This window comes from Mesoplodon densirostris, chromosome 1 (genome assembly GCF_025265405.1).
Source record: "Mesoplodon densirostris isolate mMesDen1 chromosome 1, mMesDen1 primary haplotype, whole genome shotgun sequence".
In the NCBI taxonomy this organism is placed as follows: domain Eukaryota; kingdom Metazoa; phylum Chordata; class Mammalia; order Artiodactyla; family Ziphiidae; genus Mesoplodon; species Mesoplodon densirostris.
In genome coordinates this window covers 214,809,326-214,833,392 of record NC_082661.1, presented here as the reverse complement: position 1 = coordinate 214,833,392, position 24,067 = coordinate 214,809,326, and the positions used below count along the sequence as shown (strand labels likewise).

The 24,067-nt window shown below is 33.4% G+C and overlaps 1 protein-coding gene and 1 non-coding gene across 3 annotated transcripts in view; both read right to left on the bottom strand.

The window, feature by feature from the left end:
* GRID2 (glutamate ionotropic receptor delta type subunit 2) overlaps positions 1-24,067 on the bottom strand; it is a 1,351,788-nt gene that overhangs the window by 1,076,818 nt on the left and 250,903 nt on the right. For both annotated transcript variants that reach the window (XM_060094744.1, XM_060094753.1), the window contains exon 2: positions 8,717-8,872. In XM_060094744.1, coding sequence (XP_059950727.1) covers positions 8,717-8,872 — 156 coding nt within the window. The remainder of the gene's footprint in view (positions 1-8,716; positions 8,873-24,067) is intronic.
* Positions 13,660-13,766, bottom strand: LOC132501242 (U6 spliceosomal RNA). Its single transcript, XR_009534204.1, has one exon. It is a non-coding gene; the product is annotated as a U6 spliceosomal RNA (small nuclear RNA).

Here is a 24,067-nt window from a genome sequence, read left to right as displayed (position 1 = left end):
CTGGCATAAACTTTTGATAATGAATAATGGTGGTTTAACAACAAACCTGCCTTGTTCCACTGTAACAGATACAGTAAATAGGGGGTTCAAATTACCCATGAAAAGCATGAATCAACTTTGGAAGGATTACCACAAGAAAGAAGTGCTTGGTGGGGCCTCCCTGGTGGCGCAGTGGTTGAGAGTCCGCCTGCCGATGCAGGGGATACGGGTTCGTGCCCCGGTCTGGGAGGATCCCATATGCCGCAGAGCGGCTGGGCCCGTGAGCCATGGCCGCTGGGCCTGCGCATCCGGAGCCTGTGCTCCGCAACGGGAAAGGCCACAACAGTGAGAGGCCCGCATACCGCAAAAAAAAAAAAAAAAAAAGAAGTGCTTGGTTAACTTATTTTGAGATACATAGATAGAGATATAGTATATATAATACATATGGTATATATATATATATATATATATATATGTCATATATATCATATATATATATATATATATCATATACACATTTGTATATATGCTGGCATGTATGGCATATATGGTATATAACATATAGACATAGTTTAATATATAGTTTAATATAAGCATATGTATTTGTATGGTTGTGCATATATAAATGTATATATATGATGAGTTAATATAGAGGTAAAACTCCTTTAAACTGGTCAAAATAACCTAGAAATTCAAAACAATAAAAAGATAAACTCAAAAATTTCAAACATAAAGATTATTGACAAATTAATGTAGCAGAATGAGAACAGGATTTGGGAGCAGACAAAATGAGGCTGATGTGTCAGTTTCTCTTTGACCAATAGGAATGTGTCACCTTTTTTTTTTTTAATCCCCTAGTAACTTTCTATCATCAGAGCTACCTACACCGTGCTCAGTTTTAATAATATGAATAAGCACACAGGACCACCTCAACATATTCTGTTTGATTTTATGTAAGTGTAAATTCAAAAGTAAGGTACAAAAATAATTACTGATTATTAAAAGTCATTCTATTCAAAAACACTTTCTATACAAAGATCATATCTGACTTTGATTTGTAGAACAGCTTTTTTCCCAAAAAAAAACATTCTGAAAAAACATATTTATTTTTTACTTTGAAACATATTCCTCATGTATAATAGACACTTTATGTCTTTTCTATGTTTTAAAGTCTTTTTTATGTTTGAAAATACAGCTTAAGGAATGAGCTTAGCCATTCTTATTATCATATTATATTAGGCTATCAGGGACCAAAAAGCAAATATGTCTTGAAATGAGCCACAAATTCCTGAGAAAATATTATGAGTTACTGAAGAAAATACTGGAAAAAATACTGGAAATTCAAAGAAACCAATGATCAAGTTTTTAGAGTTAATATTTGTCCATATTGAAATACAAAAGTGCAGAACATAGAAAGATAACCTTTTAAACAAGCATGTCAGAAATAAACTCAAAATACCAGAGATGATGCACCTCTCAAAGTAAAAAGTTTTCCTTGAATTCATTTCTATATTTGACCTTCACATATATCACTCTTCTACAACATTATGCCTCTCTACAACTGAATTCCATTTAGTTATGATTCAGTGCCTTATTTACTTCACTGATTGTATTAAGCTTACACAAATCATCAGAAAGCTTTAATTTGGTCCCCACAGGCTTTCTCTACTTCCCAGAAATGGTAACAAGGTATTTTAAATCCTCCCAACCCTAAGTACACATGTTGCAATATCACTACTATTTGCCAAATAAATTATACTACAAGTGTAATTCTCATCTTCCTGTGCTGACTAGCACAACTATCCCCTAAAGACAGAAAAAAGCAGAAGCATTTAATTTATATAACATATTTACAACCCTAGCATTCAGGATCTTGATAAGGAACAACGTGGGGGAAAATAAAAGACACTGATTAGGCAGTTATTAAGCTTAGTATTATCAATGGTATGCATGGGAACTACCAATACATGTGGTAAAGGATGTTTGGGAAGGTATATACATTTATGATGGACACATGCAATGGTGCTAAGTCATCATGTACTCCACTATTATTAAAATGCATTTGGATTAGTAGAGGAACAAACCATAATTGCTACCCCATGTACTCATCATACAACAATCACATGATCATAGTATTCCTATGGAGTATGTATTTATCCCCATTTTATGAATAAATTGAGGCTCAGAGACAATAGGTGCGTTCAAGGTCCCACAGATAATAAGAGATGAAGCAGCATTCATATAAAGGCAGATTTATCTAATTCCACGGCCCATGCGCCTAACTGCCATGTTTTTTTCCCCCAAGCAGTATAAATGGTATCAAACTAAAGCACATACTGAACCAAATGTAGATATTGTGAGTGAACATAGTACAATATGAAGAATCAAGGATCAAAAAGGGGATGAATGAGGAGTTTTTATAAAGCACTGTAATTGGAGGTCAAAAGGAAGAGGAGCACTTGTAGGTCAGGATCTAACACAAGATAACAAAGGTTATAATCTTAACTGTGTGAAGATTATAAGGCAGCCAGTGGAGAGCGCAGCATTATACAGAGTAATTTGCTCAAGGCTGAAAGCTTAGAGGCACCCCAGAAGTACTTGCTGAGTCATTCTTTTTTTCCCAGAATATGCAATTACCTATTGCACATTGCCTTGTGTGTCCTGCTCTTAAAAGCAAGTGTTTCAATGATGATTCTTTTGAAAATTACAAAATAATTTGACAAAATATTGTATGGATACTACAAGACTATGCACAATGTGATTCCCATAAATCTAACAATACTTGCCAAGTACATGCAAAAATAAGTTGTTAAATGTTAAAATAGAAAGTCGGATTACTTTTGTTCTCAAATTAAGCAAGTAGACTGGATCATGTGAAAGTTGGATATTACTGATAGTAGTTTTTAAATTCTGAACATAGTTAAGTCATTTTTGGTTTGTCAACATGAACAAACTATTTTTATGACTCATTACAATTGCAGAGTGTACATAAGTGTGGTTTTTAACCTCCTAAGCCATATATTCCGAGTCACTTTATGACACATAGGTGATTATTTTACTAAATCAATAACATAAAAGGCCGATTAAAAACTGAATTATGCTTCCATAATCATGCACTCTATTCATAGAGGTAGCAAGAGAACAGAAGAAAGGGGTATGATATTATTACACGAAAAATATTTGGTAGAAAGAAAGAACACTTAAGCAACAACCAAAGGATACATCTTTACTTCCATTAAACACAGCTTTCATAGAAAGCTGCTAAAGATTCTTCGAAATAAAACAAGATCCAGAGCAGCACACATTGCTAAAATACATATTTATGAGGTAACTTACACAACAGTACACATTTGTAGATAGTAGGTAAAAGGCCCCAAAGCAGAAAGGCTATAAATTATGATATAAAGACCTATAAATATCTGTATTTCAATCTATTCATAGTAATAGAGATCTGTTACTTTAAAAGTGTGGTATTGAATGACTTAAGGGAAAGGCTTACCAATACGGGAGTACAACAATAAATAACAGAAAAAAGAATAAAATTTAGCTTTGCAGTGTGTATCTTCAATAAAATTATAGTAAAAATACTGAATTTCTTTAAAAAAGAAATTCCCTCTCTTTTCTGAAAAAGAAGTGTTTTAAAAATCTAGAACATCATGTTTCTTTCTACTATTAACACAATTAAAAATGCAAGTTATACGTAGAAGGCAACGACATAATGTCTTTTCATGCTCTAAAAATCCACAGCCCACCTCAGGTACATGTTTACGCTTCCTGCAGGCAGACATTCTTTCCTCTCATTTGCTATCTCCTATTGTAGCTGGCCCAACCTTGGAACAGTAATAGGTTTTTAATAAGTATTTGGATAGATTGATTTCACTGAGTACCTTCAAAATTAGATTCCAAATACATATTATTTTAATCCTTCCTGATGGGCAATTCTTTAATGGAAAGGCATAGAGTATGAGATAATTAAAAGAATGCATGCCTGAGTTGTCCCTAACAAATATAGAATTCTTTATATTTTAATACTACATTGATGATAAGTACTAAAGATCACACAATAAGCAGATTCTGAATCCAAATCTTATAGGCCAGTCCTTAGAGAGTGGCGGTAGGGAGAAAAGTGATCCAGAACTTGGCACTGAGGAACTGACCAACCTAAACATCCCAGACTCATGGAGAGAATCAGGTGGTCCAGACAGCCACCAAATGTACATCAAGAATCCCTCCTGCTTTGTGAGTGTCCGAAGATGGCTGGTCAGCTGCAACACTATTCCTCTACCCCTTTGCACGTGTAGCTAGGCACCAGTTACATAAAGAGCGTTGGGCCTAGAGACAAAGTACGACACTGGCCTTGATGTGGAAAGGGAAGAAGGAATGAAAAAATGGGAAAAATGAACAAATGAATGAATGAGAAGAATTATAACTACAGGATGTTCAGAGATTTTTTCTTGGTTCCTGGAGCCACTAATTTTCAAGTTCAGCTGTCAGGCAATTCAAAAAAATAAGCTGAAATTGGAGTTACCAAAATTGGTCCAGGAAACACTGGCTGATGAGGTATACACACTGCAAACCTATGCTAGGAAAGTTGCAGAATCCCATCTAAGAATTTTGGAATTAGCAGATTTTTTTATCACAGTAAAAATATCCTATTAAAGCAGAGAGGAATATAAATTATGAGACTAAGCCCTGGAATAAAGCATCAAATAGTGCAGCCACATAAATCATTCTTTTACATTTACATCTTCTTTGAACTCAGATTTAGCCTATGGCACCAGAAGTATTCACAATGAATTGTGATGTGTTTCAGAGAAGTGTTTTTTCCTACTTAGATTTCCTTATACTGTTTATGGCTCTGCTACTCTTCTGTTGTCCCTTTTACACACATGATACGGATACGTGTATATTAAAAATAAAGAAAGAGACTGATTTCAGAAACCATAAATGAAAGCAGTCTTACTGTTTTACACTTAACAGTAGTTTTATTTTGTAAGATATATGAGGCAAATCCAACTGAAATCATCACTGTATTAAAGTGAGATGTCGATTTTTACAAGACACTTTGGGAGCAATCAATGTTCACGTCCTGGTGCGCAAAGGAGTAAGTTAAAGGTGGACCAGGCTGCAACTTGGAAGATGAGCAATCTTAATCATGACTGCTTTTTGTATTAAAAGCAGCTTTTATAACTATATTGTTTATAATGGTTTTTAATATAGCAGAAAGGAGAATAATTATGATAGTTACTCCTTTTTCTTTCACATAGAATCATTTGTGACTCTACAGTATAACTCTGTCCTTACACTCTTTTCACTATGCATTTCATTTTTAGGTATGTTTCCTAATAATTATTTCAAAATGTTTTAACTGAATCTTGCCATTCAATATCAACAGTGCTTAACATCACTCCTGATACATTTGATGTATGCAAGAATTATACATGCAGTCATATTTCTGCATTAACCTTCCAATGTGAACATTTTTACAAATGCATTCTCCTTACATTCCCTGACCTTATTTTCATATAAATCCCCACCTTTCGTGGCCCATAGTGGTGCTGGTCTCAGTTAAGAGCTAACAATATAAGCAATTGCTACTGCTTTCAGTAGAGACAGAAGTGCCTTTCACACCAGCCATTTGTGTATCTGTGTTATACCCAGTATATAGGTCCCACAGAGGAAACAATCTACAAAAGAGATGTAAGGAGAGAAATCTAGCAACAGCTGCTTTGGTCCAGGTCAACTGAACCTGCAAAAGACCCTTTCTGGATTTCGGTGATAGTAATGAGTTCTTTGCGTTGCTGTCAATAGTTAGATGAGGTAGCAGAACAAAGGACAACTACCATATATCCTTTAATCAAATTTGAAGTCAGCCACAGAAAAAACTAGGAGGCAATTTCAGCAATGTGAAGACTTCTCTAAAGAGAAGGTGAATAATTATAATTTCTATAATCCTTTAAGAATCTAAATCTGGAAATTTGTTCTAAAGATTTGTGCCACATCTCATCTATAGAGATGAAATTCACCTTAAAAATACATCATTTATGTTCTAATTTCTTCACTATTTATAGATGAGGAAAACCAAGGATGAACGAACTGAGTGGATTGTACAGTGCAACTGCTGCTGATCAACTAGATTGGTATTTTCCTACTAATCCATGTCATCTAAAACCCACGAACATAAATAGTATATATCATAGCAAAACCATGCTCAAAACCACGAATTTTTAGATGTTCATCAGGAATGCCAACGCATAAACAATCGGTAATAATGATATCACTGAATCTCGTGTCTATCTTTAGAATGTAAAAAACAAATAAGCTGATTTAAGGACCTCTATTATAGATTTTAATGGTATTGCAGCCAAGATATGATGATAGAAAAGTTGGCCATCTTTGATGGTTCAGTTGAAGTTTTCTTCTAAAATACTTCCTCAAAACATTTAAGAAAATATTCCGGAATACTTTTTTGTTCTCTTTCAGTTGAATATTTTCCCTTATTTTTGCAAACTAATAATAAGAGCTCTAGAAAGAATTATTTTTACTTCTAAAATTAGCTGAGATCTTTCTTGATATTGAATGGAGAAACAAATTAGCTCCAGAGTTTCCTAGAACTTATTTCAGGTTCATTAGCCAGAGCAGACCATCAAAATATCTGGTCCAGAACATCCTGTTAGTATCAAAACCCATCAGGCAAACTGTCAAGCTCTTCATTCTTTCTTGACAAATATCTAGCTGTCTCTATCTTGGAAACTTAAAACTTATTTACTCTCTCAATTTTCTTTCAGTCCACAAATTCTTTCAAGTCACAATAGTTCTTTTGAGAGATATTTTTGTTTCCAGAATTTAGTTGGCAGCAGAATGGCTACACAAAGCAATATGTAAACAGATTAACTGTGGTACTTTAAAAATTGTCTTTGTTTTTCAAATTGTAGTCTCTAAAAAGGTGTGAGGGGCATATTTATTCAGTCTTTCTAATTCCCTTCTGCTCATTGTATTTTTTTCATTGCTTTATCCACATTTTTTCAGTCAAAGTGGATTTTTTAAAAGCATGAATATTTTAGCACGTCTTCAAAGTTAATTTACAATTCTTAATATGTAGTTAATAAGAAGACAGTCACAAAAGGAAGTCAGTCCTAATTTTTTCCTGCTCTCATTCCAGTCAATAAAACTAATAGTTGAGAAAGAAATATCATAGATACTTCTTTTAAAGAATAATATATACTTCTTAGTGCATATATTCTTTTACATTATTGGGTATTTTCCACAATTTCTACTTTATTATTTTTGCAGACTGCTTTATGAATTCTAACATTAATTTAGACAGCTTTTAAACATTTCTATAGAAAATTTATCAACATAACCATGATTTAAAGTTACAAGTTCCCAGGATAATTCTGATTTAAAATGTAAGAAAATAACTGGGTGCTTCTATTAATCTGATTTTTTAAATTGGTGTTTACTTATTAAAATTAAAATTCCATCATATTAATATGAACAACCTATTTTATTGCAAAACAACTTTTACTTAAAACATTTCTGTTCATTTTATTAAAGTAATATTTTTTCACTCCATCAAATTAATAAGAAGGAAAATCCATTAGACCACTAATCATTCTAACCATTCCCTTACTGACAGAAATAAGCATAAATAAGCTTTGATAGTAGCCAATGCCACTGATCAAAAACACATTCCAAAAAAGGTTACCTATATATCATGCAGATACATTAAATTAAAAACATTTATCTTCCTTACCCCTTCAATACTTTTCTTTAAAAAGTTTCCTGCCAAACTTTACTCCATTTAATATCTTGTCCATATTTTCTTCTGCCAAATCCTCTTTAAGTTTTTAATAAAAGAAATGTTTCATTTAACTAAATTAATTTTGTATTAGTATCTTTAGTCTAAATATTATCACAATAAAATATAAAACAGATTAACCACAAATACTTTCATGGACAATGATTACTTTGCCCATCAAAAGGCTAAATATTTCATTCGAATAATAGCATCAAAACTAGAATTTTATTAGTGTATGATCTTTCAATCAAAACTTTTGTTCATATAAATGATCTTTCCAGTATAATAAAAATAATTTGTATTTGTATGACTTTATACCTATGAAAAATTTTAATTCACTCAAGTATACAGAGAGAATGGAGAAAAGTGCTTTAATATTTGTCACATTGTAGAGAGTAAAAAATTTATAGCCTAGGTCAGTATGTTAGGATCCCAGCACAAAATCTTTGATTTGTAGGTAGTGTCTGAAAGTTTTCCTTCTCAAAAGGAAAACTTTTGAGAAGGAAAACTTCCTTCTCAAAGAAGGAAGTAAATAAATTTACTTAAATTTATTTTAAGTAAATTTAAGTAAGTACAAAAATTCCTTTCTTATCTTATCTCAAAGAAGACAAAAGTAAAAATTCAGATAGAAAGTTGTATTTTTAAGGAATGCTTCATTTACACTGAAGTCATAAAATGTTATAAAGTTTTTATTATAAATATTTATGACCATTTTCATACTATATTTCAATTAAAACAATAACTTTCCACACTCTGCCCTTTCAGAAGTGGAATACAGGATTAAAATTTACCAAATACTCTAAAAGAAAAGCAATGCAGCAAAGATGCAAAAATGATGCCCACGTTTAATGGCATTTAAATTTTTTAATTTCATTGTCATTTGGATTGAACCAAAGAAACAAACAAAATAAAAAGTGGAGTGCTGATGGACCTTACCTTCTTGAACTGCTTGAAAAGGGTTGTTCCCATCAACAAATGTCACCGAAAATGTGATTTTCTCAGTCTGTAAGATCTCCTCATTCTGGTTGAGGTCGCCAACTGCTGTGCGAAACACCTCATCATCCTTTTTGGCAGATTCATCAAAAATTGCTCCTAGAAAGAAGTGAGTATCGCCATTAAACAATAACATAAATATTCTGTCATGCCCTCTGGAATTATGCCAAAGAGACTTATGAATTGAAAAACGTATACTTTCACTTAAAGCATGCACTTTATTACTGAAACACATTGTACTGAAAGCAGTGTGAGAGCTAAGCAGGAATGTAGTTAGTTCTCCCAAATGGAAATGATGAATAGTACATCAAAGTGTTTTGCTGGAAGAGTATCGGGAAGACATTATAATAAATACAAAAAGCCTTTGCAGGACAAAGTGGTTAAATACACTGAATGTCTCATGTCATAAGATCTTTAAGAATTCATAACTTGTAGAAATTTTTTTTCTGAATAATAGGAGAAAAATCAGGAAATTTTCTAAGTCCATTCATAAATAAGAATCAAATTTCTACAATGATCTTAATTTACTTTTTCTCTTTTTATTTCCTTCCTTCTTTCCTTTCTTTTTTTTTTGAACAAGAGTTTCAGTATCTTTTACAATAGTAAATTCCATAATATTTATTAAAAATTTAGAGACATACAAATCTCTGAACAGAAGCAATGGAGACATATTTCCTGAAGAACTAACATAAGTTCTAGTGAATAATTATGGCATTTTTTTTTTTTTCGGTATGCGGGCCTCTCACTGTTGTGGCCTCTCCCGTTGCGGAGCACAGGCTCCGGACGCGCAGGCTCAGCGGCCATGGCTCATGGGCCCAGCTGCTCCGCGGCATGTGGGATCCTCCCGGACCGGGGCACGAACCCGCGTCCGCTGCATCGGCAGGCGGACTCTCAACCACTGCGCCACCAGGGAAGCCCCAATTATGGCATTTTTCCTTCATATGTAATAATGATGATGATGATGATAAGAGTTGTGGCTAACTTTTATTTGACTGTGTGTTTGTCAGTGTATTGATTAAACATCCCAGTTCTAAGAGTAAACTGATTTCAAATCCTGACTCTGACATTTGTTAAGTATATGACCTTGAACAAGGAATTCAAATTCTAAACTCCACATTCATCTGTAATATCTAATAGTAAAAATAATATCCATCTGTAAGGATTATTAACTGTATTAAATGATACTATGCCTGCGAAATATAAGTAAATTGTGGTAACTAAATATGTCTCAATACATGCTAGTGTTTTCTTTTTTCAAATACTGTAATATAATCCAAACAAAGCTTAACATGTTCTATTATTTTCTTCATATTACAGTATTTAATTTAATCCTTAAAATAACTAGGTGATATGTACACTACTACACACACATACAGTTTTAAAAATTAGGATTCCATGCAAGAAATATGCCTAAGGTTCCACAATAAGGGCCAGAGCTTTTGCCTCCTTGCTCCAACGTCCTTGCTTTACATCACTATGGGATACTGCCTTCCAGGATTACACCCAAAAGACATAAAAGTGTTCTAACAGGGATTCTGACTTTACAGCATATCTGGAGTTTCTTTCCTATCTGGCCATGCATACTTTATTTGCATTCATTCTGACTCTTCCAGTTCTAAGCAAGCACGCATTTTTTAATTATTTACTTTTTAATCATAAATAATTGGGACAATGTACTTTTTGTATTTTTGAATAAACCTAATGAAGACCCTGTTGACAAAAAGAGACACATACCTCAGGGTCAGTAACATGATAAAGGAATAACTATATATGTACATATCCACATACACATCCATATACACATAATATATATTTCTTGACTATATTCATTACAGTGTGTGAAAAAATAAAATTACGTGTATATAAAAATGACTTTTTTCCACATATAAATATAATAAAGGTATTATACACACATATGAAAAGATAAACACACTATACATGCAGACACAAATATGCATATATATGTTTACACATACACACAAATACACATATATGTATAAACAGAAGCAGACACACTTTACATCTATAAATTCTGTTGATTTAATAATTCTGTAGCTGAAGCCCCAAGTCTTCTAGCGAAAGATAATTATGATATTAAACATGCATTATTAGAGTCAATTCATGATAAAGCAAGGATGAATCTATGTCCATTTCTGACAAGTGTGGCAAGTTACTTTTGACCTCTCCACCCTATGTGGCTTCACCATGGGAAAGCAAGAAAGGATTACTTTTTGCTAGAGAAGGCAGAGTGTCTAATAGGCTTACTGTGTCAGCTTGGCTTTCTCTTACCACTGCTCTTCTGTGTTTGCATGGATTCATTGACTACTTTGACGAGCCTTTTTAAATCCTTCCTTTACATTTCCTATGTATTTGAATACCTGCCATGGCTAAGAACATGAGAAAAGGGTGAAGAAATTTTTTTTAATTGATACATAAATTATTTCTTAATTACACTATTATATAGCTAATACCCAGACTATTAATATTTTATTGATGTAATCAACATATATAATAGACATTAATTTCTGACCTATCCTGTCACCTCTGAATTAGAAATATACTTTATAAACTAATATTTAGGCAATAAATTTTAGACTTATCTTGATAATTTTAATTCACATCCATGAAGACTCATTTTAATTTGTGATAATATTTATAAGAATCTAAGTTAATCCTTACACTGAAATCTAATATTATCAGACTGGGATATAAAAATTTCTTTAGCAGCTTTTTAGGAAGTGTGATATAAATGTGCTGTAACTGGAGCTGAAATAACCAATTTGTTTTAAACCAGATAATCTAAATGTCTATTCTCAAAGAAGTGATGTATATTTATATAGAGATGTTTCTGCTTGTCATGGATTCTAAATGGGTCTTTTAGAAAAGTTTCTAATCAAACTTTTTTTATAGCAGGTGATGCTACTGACTTCTGCTGAGTATTGCTAATGCATTTTTAATGGAAGCATTTTACTATTACCTGACAGAACACTTAAAATTGCTTTAAACATTAAACCTGGCTTAATAAATGGCAGAAACCTGCCAAAATGATAAGAAATTAGTCAATTCTGTGCTGAATTAAGACATACTGAAAGCAAATGCACAAAAACAGCAGTTCATCTTTCTGCAAACAGCAAAGAAGTACACAAAAGAAATGATTCATCTTACTGAACACAGGCAGCATAACCAAAGAACAGGAAATCCTAACCAACATTCCAAATACACTTATTTATTTACTTACTTTTTCCTTCAGCTATAAACGCTCATCTTAAATTTGGCTTTTTACCACAGAAGTACTGTTAAATGAAGCATTTTGTATCAAACACAAGTATTCTGAAAACCTCGTAAGTTCCACATGAAGAATCTCAGGAAAGACAGTTCTTTCTTATGTCATGCACTTCCAATAGTATTGCAATGTCATCTCTTTATCCTTTGTATTAATACACACACATATTAGCAGTCTAATTTAACTTCAAATATCCTAGATTTTTGAAACTAAAGTTTCTCAAATGCAACATACATAGCTATATAGCTTACATGATGGCACAGCATCTATTTCTTTCCCAGCTATTTTTATTAGCACATTTTAACTGTCAGTTTTATTTTATAACCTGGAGGTGAAAACCAGATCCAACTTATTGTCAAGATGAAATAATTCTTCCACCACTTACACACTCACACTCACACACACACACACACACACACACACAGTGTCTGATCAACAAATTATACTCTATTTACACTTTGCATTGGCCAAACTGGAAGGAAGAATAACCAAGCAACAGGCAGAGAACAAACACCTCCTAAATATTCCCGTTAGACCAATTTTTAATTATTCATTTCCATTATTTGGGACTGATGATCTGCTCCATCCATGGGAGGGAAAAAAGGCTTTACTTATCCTGACACAAAGAGAATGACATATTCAGGTGAGTCTACATACAAGTTTGTTTTTTGTTGTTCTTTTTTAACATCTTTATTGGAGTATAATTGCTTTACAATGGTGTGTTAGTTTCTGCTTTATAACAAGGTGAATCAGTTATACATATACATTTATCCCCATATCTTTTCCCTCTTGCATCTCCCTCCCTCCCACCCTCCGTATCACACCCCTCTAGGTGGTCACAAAGCACTGAGCTGATCTCCCTGTGCTATGCAGCTGCTTCCCACTAGCTATCTATTTTACATTTGGTAGTGTATATGTGTCCCTGCCACTCTCTCACTTCATCCCAGCTTACCCTTCTCCCTTCCCGTATCCTCAAGTCTATTTTCTAGTAGGTCTGTGTCTTTATTCCCTTCTTGCCCCTAGGTTCTTCATGACCATTTTTTTTTGGATTCCATATATATGTGTTAGCATACGGTATTTGTTTTTCTCTTTCTGACTTACTTCACTCTGTATGACAGATTCTAGGTCCATCCACCTCACTACAAATAACTCAATTTCATTTCTTTTTATGGCTGAGTAATATTCCCTTGTATATATGTGCCACATCTTCTTTATCCATTCATCTGTTGACGGACACTTAGGTTTCTTCCATGTCCTGGCTCTTGTAAATAGAGCTGCAATGAACACTGTGGTACATGACTCTTTTTGAATTATGGTTTTCTCAGGGTATATGCCCAGTAGTGGGATTGCTGGGTCGTATGGTAGTTCTATTTTTACTTTTTTAAGGAACCTCCATACTGTTCTCCATAGTGGCTGTATCAATTTATATTCCCACCAACAGTGCAAGAGGGTTCCCTTTTCTCCACACCCTCTCCCGCATTTATTGTTTGTAGATTTTTTGATGATGGGCATTCTGACTGCTGTGAGATGATAGCTCATTGTAGTTTTGAGTTGCATTTCTCTAATGATTAATGATGTTGAGCATTCTTTCACGTGTTTGTTGAAAAATATGGAACACTTCACGAATTTGCGTGTCATCCTTGCACAGGGGCCATGCTAATCTTCTCTGTATCGTTCCAATTTTAGTATATGTGCTGCTGAAGGGAGCACTACATACAAGTTTTTAAATAAAAAATATATCATCCTTGTCTAGTTATGTCTTAGAAAGGAAGTAATTATAGTTTATAGTGGTATTAAAAACATGTTGAAGTCTTAATTTTTTAACTATTGTAAAGGGTCATACGTACAAGTTAATAAAATCATTTTCTAAAAATCTGCATTTGCAAATATGCCTGTTAAAAACAAACATTTGTAGGAAGTTACTAACCTGGGACTTCCCTGGTGGTGCAGTGATTAAGAATCCACCTGCCAATGCAGGGGACATGGGTTCGATCCCTGGTCCGGGAAGATCCCACGTGCTGCAGAACAACTAAGCCTGTGCGTCATAACTACTGAGCCTATGCTCTAGAGCCCGCAAGCCACAACTACTGAGCCCACACACTGCAACTACTGAAGCCCGCACACCTAGAGCCTGTGCTCCACAACAAGAGAAGCCACCGCAATGAGAAGCCCGTGCACTGCAACAAAGTGTAGCCCCCGCTTGCCGCAACTAGAGAAAGCCTGTGCGCAGCAACAAAGACCGTACACAGCCAAAATATAAATTTTAAAAAATAAATAAAGAAATAAAGAAGTTACTAACCTGATCACATCCATAACTCTCAAAAACATTTTAAGCTTTTATACCTTCATGTCTTTATTCACGGTGTTGTCTCCACCATGGATATATGCCTTGTCTCCTTAGCAAAATATAATTTCCTGGGCCATAGAAACTATTTTTGTTAGAGTGTCTATAACAGAGCCTGAATATATTAGATACTCAAGAAACAGGAATAGTTTAAACTTTCCTTATATTAGTTAGGCATGATCTTGTAAAATAGGATACCTAAATTCAAATATAGGAATAAAAATGTAAGTTACAACTAATTCTAAATTAGAACAAAAGTAGAATTGCAAATGTACCTGTATGTGAATTTATTATCACAGGTATTATCATGACTCCCAAATTATTCAGCAAAGTATTAATCATATACTTATAATTTTAGTTTGAATATTTAAATTCATCTTTATCTTATACATAAGAGGCAAGTAGAGGAAACATTGTTTAGCTGGGAAGGTAGTGAAAGAAAGAAAATGTCTTCACCTAGCTCAGAATTTTCCTCTAAAAATATTGAGAAAGGGCTTCCCTGGTGGCGCAGTGGTTGACAGTCCGTCTCCCGATGCAGGGGACGTGGGTTCGTGCCCCAGTCCGGGAAGATCCCACATGCTGCAGAGCGGCTGGGCCCGTGAGCCATGGCCGCTGAGCCTGCGCGTCCGGAGCCTGTGCTCCGCAACGGGAGAGGCCACAACAGTGAGAGGCCCACGTACTGCAAAGAAAAAAAAAATAATAAAATAAAAATATTGAGAAAGATTTGGATACACATCTTGAAGGGTCACCGGAAAGAGACCCATACCTGTACAGAGGTTAACCTACTTTCTTTCTTTCCATACCACAGTCTGTTAGTCTATGCCCACAGGTGTGCTTGCTTAACAAAAACTAAGGCAGAAGCCAGATAAGCAAGACCACAGAATCAACTTGAGTAGAAAGGTCCAAGATGGTGACAGTCCACTGCCCTGAACTGGTTCCAGCCTGACCACTAGGGCAGCACCTGTACAGATGAGACCCAAAATGTCTGAAAGTTGCCTTTCCTTCATTATCATGCTAGGATCTCCTCTGAAAGGAAGGACTTGCACTTTGCTAGCACAATTAGTGTCCTGCACAAAAGAGCCCACAGGACTGTGCATGTTTTGGCTGTTTCTGGAACTTATTGCCACTTTCCCCGGGTTCTGATGGCACACCCATCTCTTAACCCTTAAGTTTCCCACTTCCCTTCCCCCAGAAGAAGGAGTCTTAGAGCTCTCCCTTCTCCATTCCTTGATCAAGGCATAAAGTTTCTGCTCTGCTTTGCCGAACCCCGTCTCATTCAATTGGCACAAGCAACACAAGGCAAGGGAAGGACCTAGCTGGGGTCCACCAGATCCAGCACTTCTATAACAAAAAGAATTTTTCCACATACAGAGTTGACAAAATTACTGAGAGGTCTGCATATCTCATTTTATATAACTAACATACCAAATATCTTTTAAAATAAATAATTCTAAAAATTGAAAACAAGAAACTATCAACACATGAACATTACCCTTGCACAATCAATTTCTGCTTAAAACCTTATCATCTAAAAAGACATATATAAAACAATTGCCCAAAAACATATGATCAGATTTCAGAGCTGCAAATAAAATCAAAGTAACTAGGCTTTTTTATTCTCAGAGTTCAAACTCTTTACTTATTTAATTTTGCCTAATATATATAAATTCTCTATGATACATAGTTTTAAAAAGAATAAACTTTTCAATGGTACTACATGCATTGAATCTTTAATTTTCTTTGAAGCAACAGAGTTGATTCTCTTGGTCTCTCTCTCTCTGTGCATTTTTTCCTCTTTCCTTCTATGCATTTATGCATCCACCTATTCGTGCACCCATCCATTCATCCACCCTGTCAACCTTCCCTCAACACAGAAATAATCATCAAAGCCAGCCCTTTTGTTCCTTCACAAATGATTTGCTGACAGGACAGCTGAAATCCATTACATCTTGCATCATACCATAGCAGAATTAAGATGCCTTCATAAAATGATAACAGAAAGAGCAATTGTGGATTTCATAACTCATAGCTGAAAGAAATTTTAAGGATGGTATACAAAAACTTTCTCATTTTTCAGAAATTTTAGTGAAAAGATTTTAAGTAATTTAACCAAAATTACACAGCCAAGAGTTAGAAGGGGTGGAGTAAGAATTTAGGTTCTCTGGTTTCAAGTTTGGAACTATTTCTTCCATATAATGCTTTTTTTTTTTTTCATTTCAAGCACATACTCCATGTATGTGCATATATATATTACATATATAATCCATTATGTCATTCATGTATACATATGTGTGACAATAACTAGTACTACTAAATATATTAGATATATATATATTCAATAACTAGTAATACTAGAGAAGATATATATATACACACACATACATATATATTTGATAATGAGTACTAGTCTGGTAATCAGCATAACAAATTCATTTACTATATGCCATGAAGTATTTAAAATTGAAGAATTATAGTAAAAACCTGAACATAAGAGTTTTCACATAAAATTTATTGTCTTTTGCCTTAGAAGTTTCAGCAATTTCACTTTGGAGGTTAAATTTTTTTCAAAAGGCACAAGTCTCTGCTTTGAGACAATTTATTGGTCACAGCAGAATTACAGTCTTGCAGAGCTATTCAGAATTGTTAAGTCATCACATATCCTCACTGTTTTAGATGCTACTATTCAGAAGTAGGTTTTTAAATTTAATTCTAACAGTGCATTGTGCATACACATTAGTTTCACTGTGCACAGGTATCCAAATCAAGAGAACTGTAATGTTTTTGGATCTACTTATGATATTCCCACTAATGCCAGTGTAAACTGTGCAAATAATTCAAAAGGAGGATGAGTAATAAAGACATTATAAATACTATAAAAATCAGATTTCTCCTTTATTTCACCCTTCACAAGAAGAAAAAAGGTTGAACAAGTTCAATACTACTAGACAGCGGGAAAATTTAGCAGAATTGTGACCAAATGAACTTAGCATTTTCTATATCATTTGGCATCTTCATCTGAGCATACAGACTAGCTACTATTTCAGTGGGGATATTATTAAAATGAAGGTATCGCATATATATGTGTGTGTTTATGCATGTGTGAGTGTGTGTGAATATATATATAAAATCTGCCTAGATAATATTAATTACATTGAGATATCCTCCATGAATTAATTCTGTATAACGAGTATTTCCAGCAGTCTTTTCTCATTCAATAGAAGTTTTCTGAATATGTTCTACATTAATTTCTTCGTAGACAGGAAGTAGGGTTTTTAGAACTCTATTTTTCCTTTCAATCAGAGGTATACTTTCCTCAGTTCACCTTATCTAACCCTTCATGAGCGCTCTGACTAAGGAAGTAAATCAAAATAATAACTCTAACTGTTGAAAGGTTGTGCTGGATATATACCAAAGTCATGGCAATTAGCAAATATTATTCTGAATTATAGATAATATGTTGTGTTACTCTCAAGTTTATAATAATTGAAATAATAATGAAAGTAATTAACATTTATTAGTAATAAGCATTGTAATAAGTAGTTCACTGGCATTATATCATTTAGTATTGATGAAAACCCTTTGATGGAAATGAGGCTGAGGGCAAGTAACTTTCCCAAGACCTAAAGCTAGTAATGACTATGGCAGAATTCACAGGTCTCACTTTCAAGGCAAACTCCCTAAGATATCTATAAGCTTAATATATGACAATATATTTATTATAATAAATTTCTATATTACCAAGTGATATGTATATTTTTATTTTCATAATTATAAAAATTTTATGTGTATATTAAAACTCTCAAATAGGTTTTGATCTTTTTGTTTGAGAAATTTTTATTAACTAGGCCCAGTTTACAAAAGTTTGTCAATAATATTTTTACATATTTTTTGTAGATACAATATTAATCCCAATAAATTAAACTATACCATTTAAAGAGTAGTTTAACTCAGGAATTTACACATTTTTTCCCAAACTTTAAATCTGCTTTTGGGATAATTATCTACCATATACAACGAACCCAGTTGAAGTAAATTTTCTAAACATGTTAAATGACAATTTTTGCATTAACTTTAGAATACTATTAAGTGAGTTCCAATAACATATGCACTTTGATATATTATTAAATTCAGGGTTCAGAACAAATCTCTATCTAGCCTTTCATTTTTTTAAGACCTTAGAATTGTTTCTATTTTAGTGACTAGTGATCCTAATAGAACAACAATGCCAGAGTCATTGACTTTATATATTAAAGACTTTTACTAATTTACCTAGGTCTGTAATATTAAAACTGTGACCAGGTATAGAAACTAATGGGTTCATTATCTCCCAGTGTTTACTGCTTACTTAACATTTTGTTCTCAGAGTTCAACGTACATTATACTATGAACCCCCAATTCACCCACCATAATTATCTACTTTACAGACAAGCATCATTTTGTTTTAAATATAGATAATCAAGTTCAAAGAGGATACTGCTGAGATCACAGACAGAATTATTTATGATTCGTATAGAAAGATATAACTGGAAGGAGATAAAACTCCACACAGATAATTTAAATGATTCTATGTTAATACTTGAAAGCATATTGCAATATAAGAAATATTTTTATATTGCAGATACTTTTAAATCCTCAATTTCCCTCAATATATTATAATAGAGTGACTTAAAATGAGAAGGGCAAATCATAGACCAAGTATATAAATTTTCAATGACTATCTCTACCATTTCAGGGGAGGGATTTATGTTAGAATGTGACATGCCATCACAATGTGAGCTAAGTCAAACTCATGAAGGGATTCTTCATTGTAGCACAAGTCCTTTTTCTCACCCTAACTCTCTAATGACATTTGAATTCACATTTCATTTGGAATTCTTATAAAGTTACCCAGAAACCCAAAGCACATTTAAACTGCCTGACTAGGACAGCGAAGTCAAACATCTGACTTTGCTGTATGTTTTCCAACAGTCTGTGGGAGAAAAGAAAATGAGCATTGCTTAAGGGACAGATAATCTGACTTTTCCATGTGGAGCATAATAGGAGGCTAATCTTTAAAACAATCATTTTATGCTGTAACATAGATCCTCTCTGAATAGCTTATACATATTTTTATATAAATTTGGTCTTTGGGGAATAGAGATTCCAAATCAGTTCTTCTAATAAGAATTATTTGTACTTTTTAAAGAATACTAGATATTGAAAGATCAATAATCTGGATTTTTCTTAATAAAAATGGCACTATTTACAGAAATTCTGGGCAGATGATGAAGTAGGAAGCATCAGGAATCTGTTTCCCTACCAAGACAACAATTGGAGGGATAGATTCTATCTGACAAAACTATTTTGGAACTCTAGAATATATTGAAGGATTGCAACTTCCAGAGGAAGACTTAGAGTGTGAACTACAGTTAATTTCAGTCAATGTCAGGCCTTACTACAGTACCAGTCACCCATCCTCCACCCCTCAGTTATGTAGCTGGCAGCTATAAGCCATTTCAGGAGCACCTAGCATACAGCTTGTGGGCAAAATGGACCCTGTCCTCCAAATTTCAGGGATCTGTGCTCTGATGACTGATTGCTGCTTCTGATATTAGAGGTATAGAAAAAGAGGCTAGCAGCCATATTTTTTGTCCAGTCAAAATTAGAAATTTTTATTTTTTTATTTTTCAATTTAAATTTTTTTTTTTATTTTATATTGGCAGTCATTGTTGTTGCACCTCCCTCCACTTTTGCAAGCCCCTCCCTCTCTGGCTGAAGTGTCTGCCAGAGGGGTTAAAAAGAGGGCCAGCAGTCTTTCATTCCCCCACCCCAATTCATTTTTCTCTTTTTGGGAGCCAGACATTACCGACAAGGGCATTCAAAAGCACTACATACACAGGGAAATGAAAAGTCATTGCCTAGAGAAAAATGCAGGCTCAGAAAAGAGCTGAAAAGACCTTAGGTTTACAATGCAGGTTGATCCCTGGCACAGAGACAACTTACAACAATAAAAATGATAATAATAAATAAAAACAAAAACAACATAAAAATGGAGCCAACTGGTAGGAAAGGGAAGAATCTGAATTTAACTCCCAGAATTATCATATCATTATATTTAAATGTCCAGTTTTCAATAAAAGAATCACATGGCATACAAGAAACAGGAAACTATGGCCCATCTAAAAGAAAAAAAAAATCAACAGAAACTATCCTTTAAAAGAGGTGGCAAGATATTTAGTCAAAGATTTTAAACAGCTGCTTGAAAGACATTCAAAAAACTGGAAAAAGATGTGGAGAAAGTCAAGAAAACAATGGATGAACAAAATAGAATAACAATGAAAGTATAATAATAAAACCTAAAAAGAAACCACAAAGAAATTCTGGAACTGAGAAGTACATAATGGAAACGAAAAATTTACCAGACAGATTTAAAGAGCAGGCAGAATAAAGAATCAGTGAACTTGAAGAGAGGACAATGGAAATTTATTAAGTCTGAAGAACAGATAGAAAAAAGATTGAAGAAAAGTGAACAGAGTTTAAAGGCCTATGAGTATCTCAGGAGAAGAGAGAAAGAAAGGATCAGAAAGAATATTTGAAGAAATAATGTCAGAAAATTTCCCAAACTTGATGAAAGACATTAATATAAATACCCAAGAAGATTGGTATATGAACATTCAAGTAAGATGAACTCAAAGAAACCCACACTGAGACACATCATAATCAAACTGTCTAAAGTCAAAGAGAGAATCTTCAAGGCTGCAAGAGAAAAGGCACTTGTCATATACAAAGGATCCTCAATACGATTACCAGTAAATTTCTCAGAGATTTTGGAGGTCAGAAGGCAGTGGGTGAAATTATGGGAGAAATTAAGATATGACCAGATAAATATAAGTTGAGGTTATTCATTATCACTAGGCCTGCTCTGCAAGAAATGCTAAAGGGAGTCCTGCAGGTTGGAATAAAAGGACACTAGCTAGTAACCTGAAGCCACATGAAGAAATAAAGATGTCAGTAAAGGTAAATACTTAGGCAATTATAAAAGTCAGTTTTAGTATAATGACGGTAACTCCATTTTTTTCTACATGATTTAAGACACTGATATTTTATTTAAAAGACAATTATTAATCTAAAAGCTAGTATTATTGATTGTAACTTTGATTTGTAATTGCATATTTTATTTTCCACCTAATTTAAGAGACTAATACATTTAAATAATCATTAGTTTATATTTTGGGGCACACAATGTATATGGATATAATTTTGTGTCATCAGCAACTGAATGGACTGAGGATGAAGGTGTAAAGAACAGAGTTTTGGTATGTTATTGAAGTTAAATTGGTATAAACTCAAATTAGAATGTTATAACTTTAGAATGTTAAATGTAATCCCCATGCTTACTACAAAGGAAATAGTTATAGAATATATACAAATGGAAATGAGAAAGGAATTTAAATGTTTCACTCCAAAAAACCAATTATGCAAAAGAGAAAACAGTAATCCAGGAAATGAGAGATAATGAAGGTATAAGAGATATGGAAAACAAATAGCAAAATGACAAAATTCCCTTTTTATCAGTAATTACTTTAAGTGTAAATGAAATAAACTCTAATCAAAAGACAGAGTTTGGAAGAATAGCTATAAAAAAACATGATCCAAGTATATACTGTCTACAAGAGATTCACTTCAGGAGAAAATATTTGTAAATCATGTTTCTGATGTGAGATTAATATCCAGATATATGGGGAACTCCTAAAACTCAACAAAAGAACAACTGGATTCAAAAATGGGCAAAGAACTTGAACAGACACTTCCCCAAAGAAGATATACAAGTGGTCAATAAGTACATGAAAAGACCCTTAATGTTACTAACCATTAGGAAAATGCAGATCAAACAATGAGGTAACACCTCATACTCATTAAGATGGCTACTAAAAAAACCAAACATAAAATAACAAGTGTTGGCAAGATGTAGAGAAATTGGAACCCTTGAGTACCATTGTTGGGAATGTAAAATGGTACATCTGCTTTGAAAAACAGCATGGCAGTTCTCAAAAAATTAAACATAGAATTATCATGTGAACCAGCAATTCCATCTGTATATATACTCCCCCAAACTGAAAGAAGGGTCTTGAAGAGACATTTGTACACCCATTCTCATAGCAACACGATTCTCAATAGCTAACATATGCAAGCAACCTAAGTGTTCACTGATGGATGAATGGATAAGCAAAGTGTAGTAAATACATTCAATGGAATATTTTTCATTCTTAAGAAGGAAGAAAAAGCTGATATACACCACAACATGAATGAACCTTGAAGACATTATGCTAAATGAAATAAGCCAGTCATAATAAGACAAAAACTATATGAATCCACTTATACAAAGTACTTAAAGTAGTCAAAATCATGGAGACAGATAGGAGAATGGTTATGTCCTGAGGCTGGAAGGAGAGGGGAATAGGGAGTGACTGTTTAATGGGTACAGAGTTTCCATTTTACAAGATGAAGAGTTTTGAAAATGGATGGTGGTGATGGTAGCACAACATTATGTATATATTTAATATTATCAAACTGTATACTTAATAATGGGAGAGATGGTAAAGTTTGTTATGTGTATGTTACCATTAGATTAAAAAATTCGAAAATGACAGTTTAATTCTTTAATTTTTAAGTATTTTTATATTGACTCTGTGAAGTTATCCAGAGCTTTATATCCTGTGTTTTAGTCCCTTTCCCCATATCACACATTTAATTGAAGCAATATCCCATTATTACAAACTTAAATGGTATGACAAGAATAGAAATAACTGGTTTATGAAAAGAGACTTTTTAACACAGCAGAGCAATTCAAGCTCTTCCCAAACTGAAATGATGCACATTAAAAAAAAAAAAAAGATAAGAAGGTAGCTTCTTGAAAAGTACATTCACTGAAAAGACTTGCAGATATTTTTAGAAATGGAACAGATTCAACTTTTTTTCCTCCTGTAACAATTCACTAGATTCTTTTATTACTACCTTCAATTACCATTAAAAAAAATGTGAGAACTGATATATGGTACTATAATTAAAATCACAGGTGAAAGAAATACCTGTATGAAAAAATATATATAATGTGAATGCTATGCATGCTCTTCAAATATTCAAACATACTTTGCACACAAATAACTTAGTTTAGCCCATTTTCTACACAGTAAAAATTCTTATTTTATGCTTAAGACAAAAATTCACTCTGCTTCTATATTTTAAAAAAATCATTTTACCAATCTGAGTCAACTTAACTAGTTAAGTCATTTGAAATTAAGCACTTCAGAACTATAAAATATAGTCTTCATTTCTAAAGAAAATGAATGCATCCTGTGGCATATTTCAGGTAGCAAAAAGGCACTCTCTTAATATAAATTTCATACCTCATGGTTTCATTATCTCTGAACCCACCTGTAAAAATTTTATCTTCTTTATTACATAAGCACTTTTAACAAGCAAAACCAAAGATTTTACAGAAATCTACTGAAAAAATTTTTCTGACATATCTTATTTTATGTTATTTCATATACTGAATAAGCAACTAATGTTAGGGAGCTGCATAAAGATAATGCTAGGGGGTTGCCCTATAAAATATCTTAAAAACAGTGAGAAAATAATGGTTCTATTATAACTGTAGACTAGACAGCAGTGAATGAGATATGAG